A 17,696-nucleotide genomic window follows, 5' to 3' on the forward strand; every position below is an offset into this window, starting at 1 on the left:
CCATAGACAAAGAAGTTTTAACTCACTTTAGTTACAGCACGTAGCACAAAGAGGTACGTGAAGTACATGTTTCTAACACGGTCCGGATGCCTCAGGATACGATCATACATCAGCTCGATGTTCTGCCCCCACTGGTTGCGTGACTCATCAAGAAGATAATCACCAGCTATGTGCATGGAGATTGAAGAATGAAGACCTGATATCAGTTTGTACAAAACCTTTTTCTCTGGACATGTCTCTCCAGATGAATCTGCATGTACATACATAACATTACAAGTCTTTTAATCTCACAAACATGGGTGGTGTTCCTGAGTATAACTAAGCGAAACACTGGACTAGGACCACAAATTTTTTTTTTTTTAAATTACATCGAAAAAGGTCTCCAAATTTGTGAAAAAAAAAATATTGTTAAAACTTTAATAAAATGTTTATTGCCCCCAATATCTTAGGGACGCCTCTGCTCACAAAACTAAAACGAAGGAGAAGGAGAAGGAGGAGAAACTCACATTTTGGGCAGTTCTCTGAGTATATAGAGTCCCAAATCCTTCTAGCAGATGGTCCAGTGTAACCAGTATACCTCTCCGGGTTTAATTGAAGATTTACATAACTCATCTCACCTGAATCACCAATACTAAATCATCATCACATATACATAGGGTGCATCAAACGGTTTTGGTTTAAAACTACATTACCGTTATCTGTGTCATCCTCATGCGTCCATGGGTTATTAGTCTCGACCCAACCTCTAAATGCTATGTTATCTATAGTGCGGTCAACAGCAGCTTGAGGCTTCCCCTCTTGACAAATCAGATTATCTGAAGGAAGACCTGCAATATTGTATGGCCTTTTAAACGGCTCAGGGAACTCGTTCTCTGGACATTCACAGACACTGCAATCACGCAGACGACACATCCCATCGTCTGGCCAGAACGGGCAATCACACCACAGTTTGACCTTGAAGTAACGGAAGAACGGAGTAGCGACGAGATCTTGAAGCAAAGGATTCAAAACCTCACTGTTGAGATTGTCCACCGTTTCGTAATCACAGCAACAGTCCTCAACTATACCTTTGTATTTACCACTTCCCTGTGTGTATAATATCATCAAAAAGATTCAGTTTTTTTTTTATTTTAATCTCAATCTAAAGACCAAAGCTTTGACCTTTTAACTCTTGTCTCAACACGAAAAAACGTAAGTAACTGAGATTACGAACCTGAAGTGAGCAGCTGCAAGAGTTACGATCGGTGAAGAAGAAACCGGCATTAGAAGCGGTCCTAGAGCTGACAGCAACTGCTAATAAGACAACGACCAAAGCCACCAACGGCCATTGCCATGTTTGTCTCTTCCTTTCGCTTTCTTCTTCTTTGATTGCGCCTTTTCCCATTATCCTTAAAAAGAGAATCAAACCGGGTCGTGAAGACAGATCCTTTCACGGTAAACACGTTTTTTCTTTTTCTTTTTTCTTTTTTCGGACAATTCTCAAAGCCCCATTGCTGTTGTTGTGTCTGAAGAGAGATCAGCTCTTATTAAGCAAAAGTCATGAGAAATGAATGCGTTAGTTTCAATGCCCCCGCATATTTTTTTGACATTTCAGTGCGACGCGCGGTGTTTGGGTACCACGCGGCACGTTTTAGTCGGCGCGTGTTGGGAATATTTGTTTCGTTTGTCCCGTGACGTGCTTTAGCCAATAGGATCCGTTTATTTAGTCCTCGGAATATAAATAAACAACTTGCCGTTTTAGCACGTCTCAGTCAACGGATGGCCGTTGACTAAGTACCTTACCTGCCGTTTTTGATTTGATGGTCGCCACGTCACGATTAGCCTTAACTTTAGAGATCCGACAACCTCTGGAGTTTTTAACTTTTAACTAAACACAGTATCTCATCAATAACGAAAAGTTGGTGAGAAAGAAACACTATTATGAAAAACTTGAAACTTTTCAGATACATAATATTAACAAATGTCACTGTATAATGGTTTTACTTTAGAAAGTAGATTATTTAACAAAATTAGATTAAAAATTTAAATTTATGAAGCATAATCTTCAGCGATAAAAAATTCTTTTGAGCGTCAAAACTTGAAACTCTTGAGATACTCTACTAACAAATGTCATTGTACAATGGTTTTACTTCAAAAAGTAGATTATTTAACAAAATTAGATTTAAAAATTAATTTTATGAAGCACAGAATCTCCAGCAATAAAAAGTTCTTTTGAGTGTTGAAAACTGTTACAAATTGATAAAAACTTCACTGAATTATCTAAATCAAATCCAAAATGTTGATACACCTGGGCCTATAAATTGAAAGCTGGGCTTATGGATTTAAATCAGGCCAAGGGTAATATATCATCAACTATTTTCCTAAACCAAATAGAGAGAACGATGATTTGGGTCGGACCGAGTAGGGCCGTTTGTCTCGTTTATATCCAAATTTATTTTAGGATTTAAAGTAATCCCTAAATCTCGCTTGATGTCCTAATCCCAACGTGTCTCACAAGGCAGTTGAGTCATTATTATTTTGAACATGATAACAGAGAAGAGTTTCTGATCGAAGCCTATCAATTGATCGAAACCAAACAAACTGATTTGTAACAGAGAAGACTTGATCGATGCTGTTTTTTTTTTCATGAGGCAATTGTGCTCGCTGATCTGAGGCTTATGGTCCTTTGTGTACTCTCAGAATCAAAGATTTGGCGATGAGTTTCATAACACTAGAACAGTGAACAATATATCCTTAAGATTGGGTCTTTTATTTATTTTCATTATCCTCCAACTGGATTACAAAGTAGCTGTTGTGTTGTTACGTACAGCCATAGTATATATTAATGTAGAAAAGTACCTTAGAAAAAGCTAATCGGCAAAACCAAGAAAAGCTAATCTTTTTTTACCAAAAAGAAAAGCTACTCTTGTGATATGATTATACAACATTGAAAATAATCATCCATTTCACAGAAGAAAAAAAAATCTCAAGTGCATCTACAAAGATCAGATCAGTAACGGACATGTGTCTTGCAGCTATGAATCCTTGATGTTGTACGTGTAAGAGTTTTAATGTCCAGACAAATGAGGATATGGTCCACTAATGCATAATGTTTCTGCATCTTCCTCTCCTTCTGTATTAATTCATGGAGACAATGCTTTTACTCTTTCTTGTTTATGGTTCGTGTCGTTCTCTGGCTAATAAATCTTGATTGTGAATTTTCTGTCGTCACTCATTCATGGAGATATCTGTGGCTAGAAACAAAAGATGTTGACACTGGTTGTGTTAGCGTTCGTCTTTGTTTTCCTCGTGCTGAAGATCGAAGTTTGAATCAGCTACCGTAGAGTTGTAGAGACCAACCCATATCACGGGATGATCATAATGTGAGATGAGGAAAGAGCCAAAAAAGTATTTAAAGCTGATAGATACCTTTAAGGGTTTATTTACCACAGAGGATTTTACTGCCATAAGCACCACGCAGTTTTAAATTTAAAATTAACAGCAGAAAACTTCCTATAAATACCGGTACAATGTTTTTGCTCTCTACAACTCAACTCACTCAAACCCCAAAACACACACAAAACAACCAAAATGAAGACTTCTTTTCTCGTTACATTCCTGTTGGCTGCAGCTGTCTGCACCCACGGCCTTGAAGAGGTGAAGGATTCTAACGGAAATCCAGTTAGGGTCGGTGCACAATACTTCATCCAGCCGGTTAAGACCGAGAGTAACAACGGGGGAGGTCTTGTTCCAGCTGCCACTAACATACTTCCGTTTTGTCCACTTGGCATCACTCAAACACTTCTTCCCTACCAACCGGGCCTGCCGGTTAGCTTCGGATATCATCCAAACATTCTCGGCCGAGACACCATTGACACATCTGCCGATATAAACATCGAGTTCAGGTCCCCTATATGGCCTGTCTGCACCGAGTTTTCTAAGTTGTGGGCAGTCGATTCCTCATCCGCATCCAATGAGCCTGCCGTTATCATCGGTGGTGAACCGAAGAGCCCAAATAGCGCGTTTAAGATAGAAAAAGCTGCAGGAGCACACACTTACAAGTTGACCACCTCATCTGGAACCGTCGGAACCACCCCAGGGGCTTGGTTGAGTGCACCACAGCTACTTGTCACCAATGATGTGGCTAAGACCTTATTCGTCAAGTTTGTGAAGGTTGATAATGATGCTACTACGGCTACTACTTCTACTTCTCGTGTTGAGAAGTTAGGTCTAAGAATGTTCCCATTCTACTAGTCAAGATCAAGATCATGAAAAATAATGGTTGAGATAATACCCTCACGCATGTATGTGAACTCGTCTTTACTTTCATAAAAATCAAATAAATTTGTGTTTCCAGCGCTTTATGAGACATACCTTTTACATTAAAACCAAAGCAGATAATCTAGTTCTAAATTGTCATGACATAAAGATCCTAAATCCATTTTGGCACCAATCAAAGTTAAATTGAATGCGAAGCCTCTTTTTCCATTTGCCCTTTTTATACTACACCGGACATGATATGTAGTCGATAAATTGAGAGTTTATTTTATTAAACTAAAGATATCTCAGGCCTGTAGAAAGGTCTAGACAAAATCTTCAAGGGAGGTATATCCTATAGGTTTATGAATGTTTCTTGTGTATATGAACGAGAATACATCGTTGGTTATATAGTACATCAAGAGAACCCTAATGAGATATTAAGAGAATATACAAGAATATATGATTTGAGATACACGTATTAATGAGAAGATACTAGTGTATCTCTATATGCCCCCTCAAGATGAGCGACCGGAGGAAAGCCCCATCTTGGATGAGTGTGCTTCAAGTAGTGAACGGGAGACTGGTTTAGTCAATGCGTCAGCGAGCTGATCTTTTGAAGAAACGTGAGAGACACGAAGAAGACCAGACTGTATGAGTTCCCTTATGAAGTGATAGTCAAGTGCCACATGTTTCATACGCGAGTGGAACACCGGGTTGTGACATAAGTAAGTGGCACCGACGTTGTCGCAGTAGATGACAGGTTGAGAGAGTGTTTTGATGTCGAGTTCTCTCATCAAGGAGACAATCCATTGAAGCTCTGCTGCCGTGTCTGCTACACAACGGTACTCAGCCTCTGTGGAAGACCTAGCAACTGTCTTTTGCTTCTTAGAGGACCACAGAATAGGGTTGGCACCGAGGTAAACAATGTATGCGCCTGTGGAGGTGTAGTCGTCTCTGTTGCCTGCCCAATCCGAGACTGAGAAAGCATGGAGAGAAGGGGTGTTGTTGCTGCGAAGGAAAATACCTCTGTCTCGAGTACCTGCAAGATAGCGTAGGACTCGTTTTACCGCAAGCCAGTGGAGATCCGTGGGGCGATGCATGAACTGGGACAGCTTGTTTACAGCGAAGGCTATGTCAGGGCGAGTGAAATGTAGGTACTGAAGGCTACCAACCACCATGCGATACTCTGAGCCATCAAGAAGAGGTGTTCCAGATGTGAGTTGGAGGCGATCAGAGGTGACCATCGGGGAGGAAGCTGGATTTGCCGTTGACATGTTGACTCTGTTTAAGATGTCGTTGATGTATTTCCTTTGAGTAAGAAGAAGGCCAGAGCTTGTACGATGAGCTTCTATGCCTAGGAAGTAGGATAACGCCCCAAGATCCTTAAGGGAGAAGCGACGACTGAGGTTGGTGATGAAGTTTTGTACATGAAGAGAGTTGTTTCCTGTCACAATGATGTCATCTACATATATTAAGACATAGAGTGTTGTACCATTGAGGTGGAGTATGAACAAGGAAGCATCAGCAAGGGAGTTTTTGAAGCCAAGTTGTAGAAGGAACGTCCGTAGCTCCAAGTACCATATCCTCGGCGCTTGCTTAAGTCCATATATAGCTTTATGGAGTTTGCAGACATGAGTAGGTTTGTCCTTGTCGACAAAGCCTGGAGGCTGCTCCATGTATACTGTCTCGGTGAGATGACCCTGTAAAAACGCATTGTTAACGTCTAGTTGTCGTAAGGGCCAGTTCTTTGACACCGCATGACCGAGAATAAGAAGAACTGTTGGTTGTTTGATGACAGGACTGTATGTATCTTGATAATCTACTCCTGGCCGTTGATGATACCCTTTGGCGACTAGTCGAGATTTCCGGCGTTCTATGGTTCCATTGGCTCTGCGTTTGATGCGATGCACCCACCTACAACCGACAAGATTCTGCTTTGGATTATAGGGTACAAGACTCCAAGTGTGATTCCGAACCTGAGAGTCGAACTCTTCACTCATGGAGCCACGCCAGAGTTCATCTTTGAGAGCTTGAGCGAGAGTAGCAGGTTCGTTTTCCGAAGGCAGGAGAGTTTTCTTGTTGACCACGTAGGAGAACTTCTTCGATGGTTTGAAGATTTTGTTCTTTGCTCGGGTCGTCATCCTATGCCTGTTGTTAGCAACTGCTGCGGGTTGTTGAGATGTAAAAGTTGTCGCAGAGACCGGTGCAGCAGACGCAGAAGTAGTGCCCTGTTCTATGTTGACATCAGCAGACAAAGCATTTGATACTGACGTGTTAGTTTCAAGGTCAGTTGGATTCATACCTGGGGGCACTGGTGGAGACGGAGGAGACTGAGGCGGGACCGAGATTAAGGTGACTGGCGGGCACCAATTTGGAGAAGTGGGTTTGAGTTTTGTTGGCAAGGAAGTTAGCTTTAAGAATGGGAATTCTGTTTCCACAAAGTGGACATGTCTAGAGACAAAAATTCTGGAAGAGGAAGGCTCTAAGCAAAGAAAGGCACTTTGATGAAGAGAATATCCTAGGAAGATGCAGGGTTTGGACTTAGGTTCCAGCTTATGGCGGTTGTATGGTTTGATCCATGGGTAACAAAGGCAACCGAAGGAGCGGAGCTTGAGGTAGTTAGGCTTGAATCCAAAGAGCTTTGCATATGCAGAGGTGTTGGCAAGGGTCGGTGTTGGCTGTCGATTAATGAGATAGACGGCTGTGGCCATTGCGTACGTCCAATAGGATGCTGGTATTGAGGCTTGAGAGAGTAATGCGAGACCTGTTTCCACAATGTGACGATGGCGCCGTTCGGAGAACCCGTTGTGCTCGGGAGTGTGGGGTGGTGTGGTTAGGTGGGAGATTCCATTCGTGGAGAAGAAATCGGCAAGAGCGATGTACTCCCCTCCGTTGTCGGAGTAGAAAGAGATGAGCTTGTGTTGAAAACGTGTTTCTACGAGTGCTTTCCATCGTATGAAAATGCTTTTGACGTCTGACTTGTGGCGCAAGGGATAAAACCATATGTAGTGTGTGAACTGATCCACAAAAATCACATAATATTTGAAGCCATCAACAGAGATTAAGGGTGATGTCCAGACGTCAGAATAAACAATTTCAAGTGGTTTTGTAGCTAGAAGAGATGAAGTTTGTGAGAAAGGAAGCTTATGGCTTTTGTTGATTGAGCAAGCATCACAATGAAAAGAAGACAAAGCATTTGAATTGGAAAGCATTGAAGAAGAAACAACAGATTTTAAAACTGAAATAGAGGGGTGTCCTAATCTTGAATGCCAGATGGATAAAGGACACTTGAAAGAAGTAGAAAAAGCAATGGGTTTGGGTAAATCTCGGCCTGGCCACACATATCCTCCGTCTCTACTGTTTCCCTTGATCATCTGTGCCCCCGATTTGAGATCCTTGACCTGAAATTTAGTTGGGAAAAATTCCACAGACACGTTATTGTCAGTACAAAGTTTGTTAACTGAGAGCAAGTTACGTGCAATGTCTGGAACATGCAACACATTATTTAAAAACAGAGTACGAGAGTTGGAGGGAAGTAGTGATGAACCAGTGTTCTGAATCGCAAGGCCTGTGCCGTTTCCGATTTGCACTTCTTCTCCTCCATTGTACGGGGCATGAAGGGAGAGATTAGCAAGATCAGAAGTGAGGTGATGAGAAGCCCCAGAGTCGAGAAGCCACGAGGCTGTGTCTGGTGCCTGCATCATGGCGTTGTAGGCTTGCGGATAGTGACCTCTGTTCTGACCTTGGAAGCCAGATACATTGGCTTGAGGAGACTGGGTGACGAGGCGAAACATCGGACATCGCTTGACGCCATGACCTTGCGTGCCACACGCTTGACACCTCCCTAGATATGGGCGAGAGGACCGTTGATCTCTGTTGTTGTTGTTGCGAGAACCTTGATGATTGCCACCATGGTTCTGACGCCAGTTAGTGGGCCTCTGCTGAGCGACGTTGGCGGTGATAGGTAGAGAAGGTGATGCGTTTGTGGCGGCTGTAACGGCGAGCTCACGGTTGATGAGCTTCTCGTGAAGTTCGGCGAAGGAGATGGGAGTTTCACGACCATGGATAGCCTCTATGATGGCTTTATAGTCATCATTGAGTCCGTCGAGGACGATGTCCGTGAGATCTTCTGGATCCATAGCACTGCCAAGTAACGCAAGTCCATCGGCTTTGGCTCGGATCTGCTGCATGTATTCGTCAATGGATTTGGTTCCCTTAGTGCTCTGTTTCAGCTGTTGCTTTAGTTGCTTGATGTGTCCTCTTGTGGATTTAGCATACGTCGAGGCAAGGAGGTTCCAGGCTTCGAGAGAGGACGCTGCAGTTGCGATGAGAGGCTGGTGAGCCGTCTCAATGGAACCCATGAGTGAGCTGTAAAGGAGACTGTCTTGTCTCTGCCACAACAGGAAGTTGGGGTTTGGTTCATCGCGACCGTTGTTGGTGAGAACTTTTGGTGGCGGAACGGTGGTGGGATCGATGAATTTCAACAGATCATAACCACGCAGGAGTGATTTAACCTGAGCACTCCAGGTTATGTAGTTCAACGGTGAAAGCTTTGTCACGTTTATCATGTTAACGGACACAAGCGTTGTTTCAGTTCTAGCGTTGATGATCTCGGCGGCCTGTTGAGCCATTGATACGAGATGAGGAAGAAGAAGACGCTAGGTAAAAAGGAAAGAAAAAAAGAAAATTTATTGAGGTCCTTGGAAAGGAAGCTCTGATACCATATAGGTTTATGAATGTTTCTTGTGTATATGAACGAGAATACATCGTTGGTTATATAGTACATCAAGAGAACCCTAATGAGATATTAAGAGAATATACAAGAATATATGATTTGAGATACACGTATTAATGAGAAGATACTAGTGTATCTCTATATATCCATTGATGTCTTTGAGTATTCAAATATGCCATAAACAATAATCGTATGTGGCCACACAATGAAGTGTAGTGTGGAGTCGGGGTCAAATTTGGGCCAAACACAGTGAAACACTTTGCTCTCCCAAATTCTTTTGACATTTTTCACATGGGTTTAGACCCTCAAATTTTGAAATATGGCCTTGAATGGAATACCTTCGGACCTAAGTTATTTACCGATCTATAACTCGTATGCGAGTAGCCACCATTGCGTGGTTGATTAACTCCAGGGTTCCAATCGAAGTTTTCTCAGTTTTATGAAAACGTATTGTAGCTATGTACTAGATGACATTTCAACAATGCCAAGTTTCACTAGAAAAAGACATTAAATATTTGCTAACATTCTTTGTAAAAAGATGTGCAGACACTAATTAATAGTTGACACAAATATATTTTTTCGTTTCACAAAAATTATTATTTTGATATTTTTTCATACAGATTGAAAAAATAATTGTCATATATTTATGTTTCTTAGTCACATATATTTAACATATATTGTTTGAGATAAATAAAAAATTATTTATAAACTTAATATAGTTTGCAATTAATTTCGAAACTAAGTATAAATTATATTATAATTCTAAAATGACATTTTTAGGTAACAAAAAATTGTTAAAATGACACTTTAAGGAATATATTATTCAGTTTATGTATGCTATTTTTTTTATACTATTTTGCCTCCCTTTCTCACTACTGTATTTAACTTTCAGAATTGTGTACACAATTTTTTTTAAAAAAAGTTTAAATGAAAATTCATTAGTAATTTTGTTTTTGAAACTTATTTAGGTAAACACAATTTAACCAACAATAAATAAAAATAAACTGGGCGTAATAAATTTCTGGTAGGTATGTGGTGCGATTGCTCGAGCTTGTAAGCTAAACTTTGGCCAATGAATTTACAACGAAACCGAAAATAAAAATCGATGTGCTAAAGAGAGAATGAATCTCCATGAAGTTTTAACTTACACATAGGAAATCAACCCAATGTAAAGTAAATCCTCAATTCATAGGCGCCAATCTCGACGCATCTTCCAAGGAAGTCGATGGAGAAGGTTGAACACGACAACAGAGTAGAGTTTATGATCGATACTCGTCACCTGGGTCAAAATTCGAAATGATTTGGAAAAAGCGAGATTGTGTATGGTATTATTCTGTTGTGTTGTTAAGTACAGCCATAGTTTATATTTATGTAGGAAAAAACCTTAGGAAAAGCTAATCGGCGAAGCCAAGAAATGCTAATCTTGTGATATGATTAAAACATTGAAAAGAGACGTCCATTTTACAGAAGAAAAAAATCTCAAGTGCATACGTGATTCTCACTGGAGCAACTAAGGATCAGAGTAAGGGACATGTGTCTTGCAGACCTTGATGCCGTATGTGTGAGGGTTTTAATTTCCAGACAAATGAGGATATGGTCCACTGATGCATAATGTTTCTGCATCTTCCTCTCTTCTTCAGTAATTAATATTCATGGAGACAATGTTTTTACTCTTCCTTGTCTTTGGATTCATATCGTTCTCTGGTTAATAAATCTTGATAGTGAAATTTCTGTCGTCACTCACTTATTTGTTTGCTTGTAAAAAAATGTAAAGAATCGTTTTGTGATTCTTGTTTTAGCTAGTAAATTTTTAATAAACGATTGTGGCCAGAAACAAAGATGTTGACAATGAATTGTACGTTGTATCACTCATCCATTATCTCTCTGCTTTGAAATCTTGTCTTCTTCCCATGAGTTATTTGTTGTGTTTTCGTTCGTCTTTATATTCTATGTTAGTTACTAAGCACCACTCTGCATTTTCCTCGTGCTAAAAATCGAAGTTCCGATCAGTTACCGTAGACTCAACCCTCACCACACTAGAATTAAACCAACCCATGTCACGGGAGTGATCATGATATGGGGAAAGAGCCAAAATGTATTTAAAGCTGATAGTACCTTTAGGTTTTATCTACCACAGATGATTTTTTTACTGTCACACCACGCGGTTTTAAAGTTAACCGCATAAACTTCCTATAAATACCGGTACAGTGTGTTTGCTCAACACAACACAACTCACTCAAAACCCTAAAACACACCCAAACAAAGCAATCAAAATGAAGAAACCTTCAGTGACCCCTTTCCTCATCACTCTCCTGTTGGCTGCAGCTGTCTGCACCCACGGCAAAGAAGTGGTGAAGGACTCTAACGGGAATCCAGTTAAGATCGGTGCCAAATACTTCATCCAGCCGGTTAAGAGCAACGGCGGTGGTCTTGTTCCAGCCGCCATTAACATACTTCCGTTTTGTCCACTTGGCATCACCCAAACACTTCTTCCCTACCAACCGGGCCTCCCAGTTATCTTCGGATATTATCCACCTTTTGTCGGCACAGACTACATTGTCACATCTACCACTATAAACATCCAGTTCCATTCCGACATCTGGCCTGTATGCAACGAGCTTTCCAAGTTATGGGCAGTCGATGTTTCTTCATCCGCTGCCAAGGAGCCTGCCGTTATTATCGGTGGTGAACGGACGGCTCCAAACAGCTTGTTTAAGATAGAAAAAGATGCAGGAGCACACACTTACAAGTTGACCACCTCATATGGAACCGTTGGAACTACCCCAGGGGCTTGGTTGAGTGCACCACAGCTACTTGTCACCAATGATGAGGCTAAGACCTTACTCGTCAAGTTCGTGAAGGTTGATGATGATGCTACTAAGGCTACTACTTCTTCTTCACGTGTTGAGAAGCTAGGTCTGAGGATGTTCCCATTCTACTAGTGTCAAGATCATGAAATGTAAAAAAAAGCCCGAGACTCGTCCATGGCTAAAAATAATGGGTTGAGATAATACCCGCACGCATGTGTGTGTATGTGAACTTTGTTTAGTTTAATAACAAGTCAAGTAAATTTGTGCTTTTCAGCGCTTTATGAGACATAACTTTACCTTACATACTGGTTCTAAATTCTATAGTGACATATTATACCAAATATCCATTTGTGGTTAAATCTATAGCCAATCAAAGTTAAATTCAACTCCAACCCTCTTATATATTTTTATTTTCCCTTTCACTCATCCGCACAACACACGGTACGTGATATATAGTCGATAATCAAGAGTTCCAATCAAATTTTATTGAATTTTATGAAAACTATGGTAGCTTTCCTCTCTCTCTCTCTCTTTCTCCATGTTCCTCTCTCTCTTTCACCGTTTCTCTTTGATATTTGTTTCCGGTTGTCAGCACCTTCTGGCCGAAGGTAGCGACCCTTCTCCTCCTCTTTTTCTCCAGCCTATTTTCATGTTGATTTTCGGTTTCTTCACCTCTTCTTTGCTTCAACATATGTGGATTTTTCGTGGAAAGTGGTTGGTTTCCGCGGATCTAAATCTAATCGTTCCTGGGTGGGTTTTCAATTATCCTAGAGTGTTGGCCAGGTTGTGGCTGGCCATTCTCTCTCAAGAAGTACCGATATGACTTAAATCATTTGAGCGATACAATCGGTCTTTGCAGAAACAAATCCTAACGCATCTAATTTAGTTATCTAAATCAAAGATAATACAAAGCCTCCAAAAAGTTAAAAGAACTTCGCAAACAAGAAGGCTTAATTAGCCCAATCCCTAAGTTTATACTTAAAGCTTGGCAACAAAGAAACTAAAAGAAACAAATTAATTTCAGTTGTTCGAAGCTTAATCTCATCACCAGAACCTCCAACAAGAGCGACAAACATTAGCCAGTGAATAATTCTAGGATCCGTACAAAACCATTAAGTAACAGGCGGCTCTCTGAAAATCCTAAACCAAGTAGGAGAAGCCGACAGATAAAGCACAAAGCAAAGCCGGCAGAGGTTTTTGGCACTCGACTCTGGTCCCTTTACACGAGCAACATAGTCAAAAGATTCTAGCTTCAGGTCAAGGAACATGTAGAGACAACGACAGTTAACTTCTTTTCGAAACTATGAAGGACAGAGGAGCAGAGGCTCCAATCAACATGCAGCTTACAAAACCGCCATGCAAAGCTGCTGCAAGAATCCGACCCTATGAAAAGTCCTCCGCGAAAGCTTCGGCTCGCCTTTGACATCACATATTGAAAGATCTCGACGGAGAAGTTTTCCGTGTAGAAAGGCGAGCCCATGATTAGTTGGAGTAGAAGAGACAGGAACCAAGTTGCAACGCCAGATCCTTACCTCGAGCGATGCTCGTCGAACTTGGTTCTTGTCTCTTCTACTCCAACTAATCTTGTTAATAGTGTTGAAGATCTCATCTCTGTCATAAGAGTGCTGAAGGAAGTTTCCACATTCGTTGCGTTTAGCGCTGATGTCTCGAGGAAGAAGATGATTCACTTCGTTGTTATATGTATATAATATAAATGTTATTATCAATATTTACCGAAATGCAAGTGAGCGAGTGGTTAGTATGTTTGGTGAAGTGTGTGTCTATGCTTGGGTTTGAATCCTTTAACTGTAACATTTGTTTAATTTTTCGACATCGTTCTGCCTAGTTTAATGGTTGACTAACGATTTAATCAAAATAGTTTTTTGAGTTACGTAAACAAGTTTAGATAAGAAATTTGAGTGTTAATCAAGTTTGAGTCGTGTTTGGCATGAAATAGTTGTTTTAAATCTGATTTGACACCATCGAAATTGTTAGCGTTAAAATATGTCATTTTCCCCTAATTAACTTAACAGCAGCACATACAAAGAATACAAAAAAAAATCTGCATCTTCCTATCATCCTATATTCTTCTCATGTATGATTGGCTGAACCATATTTTTACTCTGCCTTCTTCTCTGTTACTCGTCGTGTTCTGGTTCAAGATAAATTAAAGGTGTACAGAATGCTTTTCTTCAATCTACCAAATGGTGGAAAAGAATTAATATATGATTTCTAGGCCTCTCTGCTTGGAATTGTGGTTGTCGGGAGAAAGTAACAGAGATTTAGAGAATTATATACTATCTACTAATTGGTTGGTTCAGTCATCCCTCGCTTTCTGTTTGAAATCTTATCATGCTCCCGTGAATTATCACTTAATCATCCTTTTAAGTTAGTTATCATGGATTATCTTGCATTTTCCTCGTGCTGAAAATCGAAGTTTGAATTGATTACCATAGAGTATAAACCCTTATATACAAACCTCACTGTAGTAGATTTTAGAAACTAAGGATTAGAGATGACGTGGGGGAAAACCTTTGAACTTGTAAAACCTGGTAATTTCTTACGGTTTCACATTTTCTTTTTACTACCCCACGCTGTTTTAAATTTAACCTCATAATTTCCTATAAATACCGGTGCAATGTGTTTACTCTCTACAACTCAAGTCACTCAAAAGAAACCAAAAATCTCAAACTTTAAACAAAGAAAAATCAATCACAATGATGCCATCATTCCCATTGGTCTCCTTTCTTATCACTCTCATGCTGGCTGCAGCTGTGTGCACCCAGGGAAAAGAATACGTGAGGGACGCTGCCGGAAATTATGTTCAAACGTATGACGAATACTACATCCAACCGGTCAATACCAAGAATAACGGAGGTGGTCTTGTCCCAGCCGTTGTTAAACAAGTTCCCTTTTGTCCCCTTGGCATCAACCAAGACCTCCAAAAAGGCCAACCGGGCCAACCGGTACGCTTCATATATCCATACCCTTTGATGAAAACACCCATTTCCATAATGGAAACTGTAATCATCGAGTTCACGTCTAAAGATTTGCCTTGCAAAGAGTTTTCCGGTTTATGGGAAGTGGATGAATCCTCATCAGCTTCCGATGAGCCGGCTATTCTCATCGGTGGTGAACAGCTTGGAAACAACAGCTGGTTTAGAATTGAGAGAGCTGAGGACGTAATAGGAGCAAACGTTTACAAGTTGACCACCCTTACCGGAACCATCGGATACATCCCAGGGCCTTGGAAAGGTGCACCACAACTAGTTCTCACCAATGATACGGAAAACACCTTACTCGTCATATTCAAAAAGGTTAATGATGCTACTAAAGCTCCCCCTACAAGAAATATGTATATTCTTAGCACGAGAAATATGCTATAGTAGAGGTTTCATAGCGAATTCATAAATGCTATGTTATCGACAGCCATCGTAGGTACCCCTTATATGATAGCATTTTTTAAACGCTACAAAATATACAGATACGATAGCAATATTTGGATGATATTATTTAGCTTAACTATAGCAGTACTTTCGTGTTACGATAAATCATTATATAATAAAAAAAATAATTATAGTAAAAATAAAAATAAAATAATTGGGAACTAAATCAAAATTGTTTTATAATTTAAAATATAATAAATTTTATTTATAACTAAAACTGGTTTACAAATATATTCAGGTTTACAAAACTAAACCAGAAACCAAAAATAAAGTCAAACCACTAACTATGTTTACACTAAACCAAACAAAAGAACTAAACCTAAAAAAAAAAAAAAAATCCCTATCTTTCTAACTCACAGCCGCCTTCAACTACGTCCATTAAGCCTCTTCATCTTCCTTCACCACCTGAATCTTCTTCATCTTCCTTCACCACTCCCAGCTACGTCAATATGTCACCACCGTGAGCCGCTGCAAACCTACTCGAGAACTCTGACTTCTTCTTCCTCGCGGATTCAACCCCGCGTCGTCTTGTTCTGCCCAGGTCGTCATGCTCAGCTCCGGCGTGTTCTCAGATCCAAGCCGTGGTATCCGGTACACCGTGAATCGAAGCTGCCAAGAACAAAAAAAAATATTCAACAGAGATAAAGAGAGAGAAATAGAGATAGCAAACAGAGAAGAGAGAGCGGGACAGAGGAAACAGAGAGAGACAGAGAGATATAGAGTACCCGGTGATGATCAGAGGAGGAGACTCGGTGGTGGTGAAAGAGGAGGAGACGTGGTGGTGGTGAGACGAGGAGGAGACGTGGTGGGACAGAGATGGGAGAAATGAGAGATATGAGAGTGAAGGAGAAGATGAAGAATCGAAAAAAAAAAAGAGAAGAGAATGAGATGAGATCTGTCGTGGAGAGAAAGAGAGAGAGATAAAAAAAAAAGAATAAATCTCAGCCTTTAGATCTAAGTTAATCTAGTGGCTAAGAATTGTGATCCATGCATCTGAATTTTATTGGTCAGAAATTTTTATCTTTCTTTTTGTTTTGTTCTTCATTATTTGATAATTTGTTTTGTAAGTAATTTTTCTTAGTTATATTTTATATAAATTTTGTATTTTATAATTTAAATATAAAGTTTGATTTTTTTAACATGATTAATTGATATTGATTTTAAGAACTGATGTTTAAATTTGAAAATATTAAATTGATATCAAGATTATGATTTTGGTCATCATTTTAAAAATTTGTATGTTTATACTGAAATCTGATTTATAGTTCAATCTGATTTGTAATTCGTTTATAAATTTCTATTATTGATTTTAAAGTTGAAGAGTTTAAATTTAGATTTAATTGTTTAAAAGAAATTATGATTAAGAGTAAAAGTTGGTTTTGTGTTTTAAGGTTTGGATGTTGGAATATGAGGTTTAGGGTTAAAGTTTAGTATTTTGGATTAAAGTTGGAAAATAAAAGATCTGAAGACTAGATATAAGATTTGTAAAAAAAAAAAAAAAAAGATATAAGATTTGTAATTAAATTTTTAATAATTTAGATTTGAAGTGTATACTTAGAGTATCAGATGTATAGTTTATGTTTGAAGTAATGGTTTAGAATAAAGAGTTTCATTGAAGATAAAAGATCTGTGTTTAGTAAATTATAGTTCAAGATTAAAAAGATGAAATTTTGAGTTTAATTTTAAGATTTGAAGTTAAAATATGAAAAATAAAGTTTTAAGGGTTGTATTTAGAGTTTAGGGTTGAAAATCATGTTTGGAGTTTAAGGCTTCGAATAGCTTTTTTAGCATTATAAAAATGCTATTATATGTCTTTGATAATATTTCCGAAGCCGCTTAAATAATATTTTGGGCGCTTACATCTAATTACCCGCTAAGTGTTGGCGGTATCGGGAATTTTATTTTCCCGCTCACTTCATTTTCAGAATAGCATTGATTAAGTGCTATCTTAGGTTTCCATCTATTATAGCGTTTATTTAACGCTGTTATATAATACGTAAAATTTTAAGCCATCTACGATAGCAGTTCAGTAAAACGTGCTATAACAATATGCTATCAATGTAGACTTTTCTTGTAGTGTCCTACTTCTACTTCTCGTGTTGAAAAGTTTGGTCTGAGGATGTTTCCATTCTACTAGCTAGCCAACAATCCAAAAATCATGCAATGTGAAGCCTGGAGTGGAGACTTGTCCATGGCCAAAATAATGGGTTGAGATAATACCTACATGCATGTACCTGAAACTTCCATAAATAAAAATAAAATTGTCTCTGTCAGCGAATTTATATTATTAAAAACGAACGAAAAAAGAGAGAACGTAGAAACTAAAACCCTGACACATGCCGCATCAAGATACATGTTCGCGTTCTACAATTTCATGTCTAAGCTAAAATGGATGATTATTGTTATAGTTTGGATCATAATTATGATGTAAATTGACTCTTTTCTAGGGTCGTATACATGATATAA

At 39.3% G+C, this 17,696-nt stretch overlaps 4 protein-coding genes and 1 long non-coding RNA gene across 5 annotated transcripts in view; 3 read left to right on the top strand and 2 right to left on the bottom strand.

Annotated features, from left to right (window-relative positions):
• Positions 1-1,559, bottom strand: part of LOC130500264 (endoplasmic reticulum oxidoreductin-1) — a 6,155-nt gene extending 4,596 nt beyond the window's left edge. The window contains exons 1-4 of the mRNA XM_056995064.1: positions 1,214-1,559; positions 693-1,086; positions 507-617; positions 27-250 (exon numbers count right to left, since the gene is read on the bottom strand). Coding sequence (XP_056851044.1) covers positions 27-250; positions 507-617; positions 693-1,086; positions 1,214-1,384 — 900 coding nt within the window. The 5' untranslated portion in view covers positions 1,385-1,559. The remainder of the gene's footprint in view (positions 1-26; positions 251-506; positions 618-692; positions 1,087-1,213) is intronic.
• A 1,968-nt stretch (positions 1,560-3,527) lies between these two features.
• LOC108824432 (kunitz trypsin inhibitor 2) lies at positions 3,528-4,335 on the top strand. Its single transcript, XM_018597860.2, has one exon. The coding sequence runs from the start codon at positions 3,571-3,573 to the stop codon at positions 4,231-4,233; it is 663 nt and encodes a 220-aa protein (XP_018453362.1). The 5' UTR covers positions 3,528-3,570; the 3' UTR covers positions 4,234-4,335.
• A 6,856-nt stretch (positions 4,336-11,191) lies between these two features.
• On the top strand, positions 11,192-12,052 carry LOC130499750 (kunitz trypsin inhibitor 2-like). The gene has a single exon (XM_056994119.1). It carries the CDS (start codon positions 11,248-11,250, stop codon positions 11,914-11,916), a length of 669 nt encoding a protein of 222 aa, XP_056850099.1. The 5' UTR covers positions 11,192-11,247; the 3' UTR covers positions 11,917-12,052.
• A 2,380-nt stretch (positions 12,053-14,432) lies between these two features.
• LOC108824554 (kunitz trypsin inhibitor 2-like) lies at positions 14,433-15,170 on the top strand. The gene has a single exon (XM_018597981.2). It carries the CDS (start codon positions 14,502-14,504, stop codon positions 15,168-15,170), a length of 669 nt encoding a protein of 222 aa, XP_018453483.2. The 5' UTR covers positions 14,433-14,501.
• Positions 15,171-15,748: 578 nt separating this feature from the next.
• Positions 15,749-16,155, bottom strand: LOC130499599 (uncharacterized). Its single transcript, XR_008938497.1, has 2 exons — positions 15,956-16,155; positions 15,749-15,839 (listed from the first exon to the last, which is right to left on the bottom strand). It is a non-coding gene; the product is annotated as an uncharacterized LOC130499599 (long non-coding RNA).
• Positions 16,156-17,696: the final 1,541 nt, after the last annotated feature.

This window comes from Raphanus sativus, chromosome 9 (genome assembly GCF_000801105.2).
Source record: "Raphanus sativus cultivar WK10039 chromosome 9, ASM80110v3, whole genome shotgun sequence".
NCBI lineage: Eukaryota > Viridiplantae > Streptophyta > Magnoliopsida > Brassicales > Brassicaceae > Raphanus > Raphanus sativus.

Coding starts and splice junctions, on each gene's coding strand:
- LOC130499750 (XM_056994119.1), top strand. CDS start 11,248: ATGAAGAAACCTTCAGTGACCCCTTTCCTCATCACTCTCCTGTTGGCT.
- LOC108824554 (XM_018597981.2), top strand. CDS start 14,502: ATGATGCCATCATTCCCATTGGTCTCCTTTCTTATCACTCTCATGCTG.
- LOC108824432 (XM_018597860.2), top strand. CDS start 3,571: ATGAAGACTTCTTTTCTCGTTACATTCCTGTTGGCTGCAGCTGTCTGC.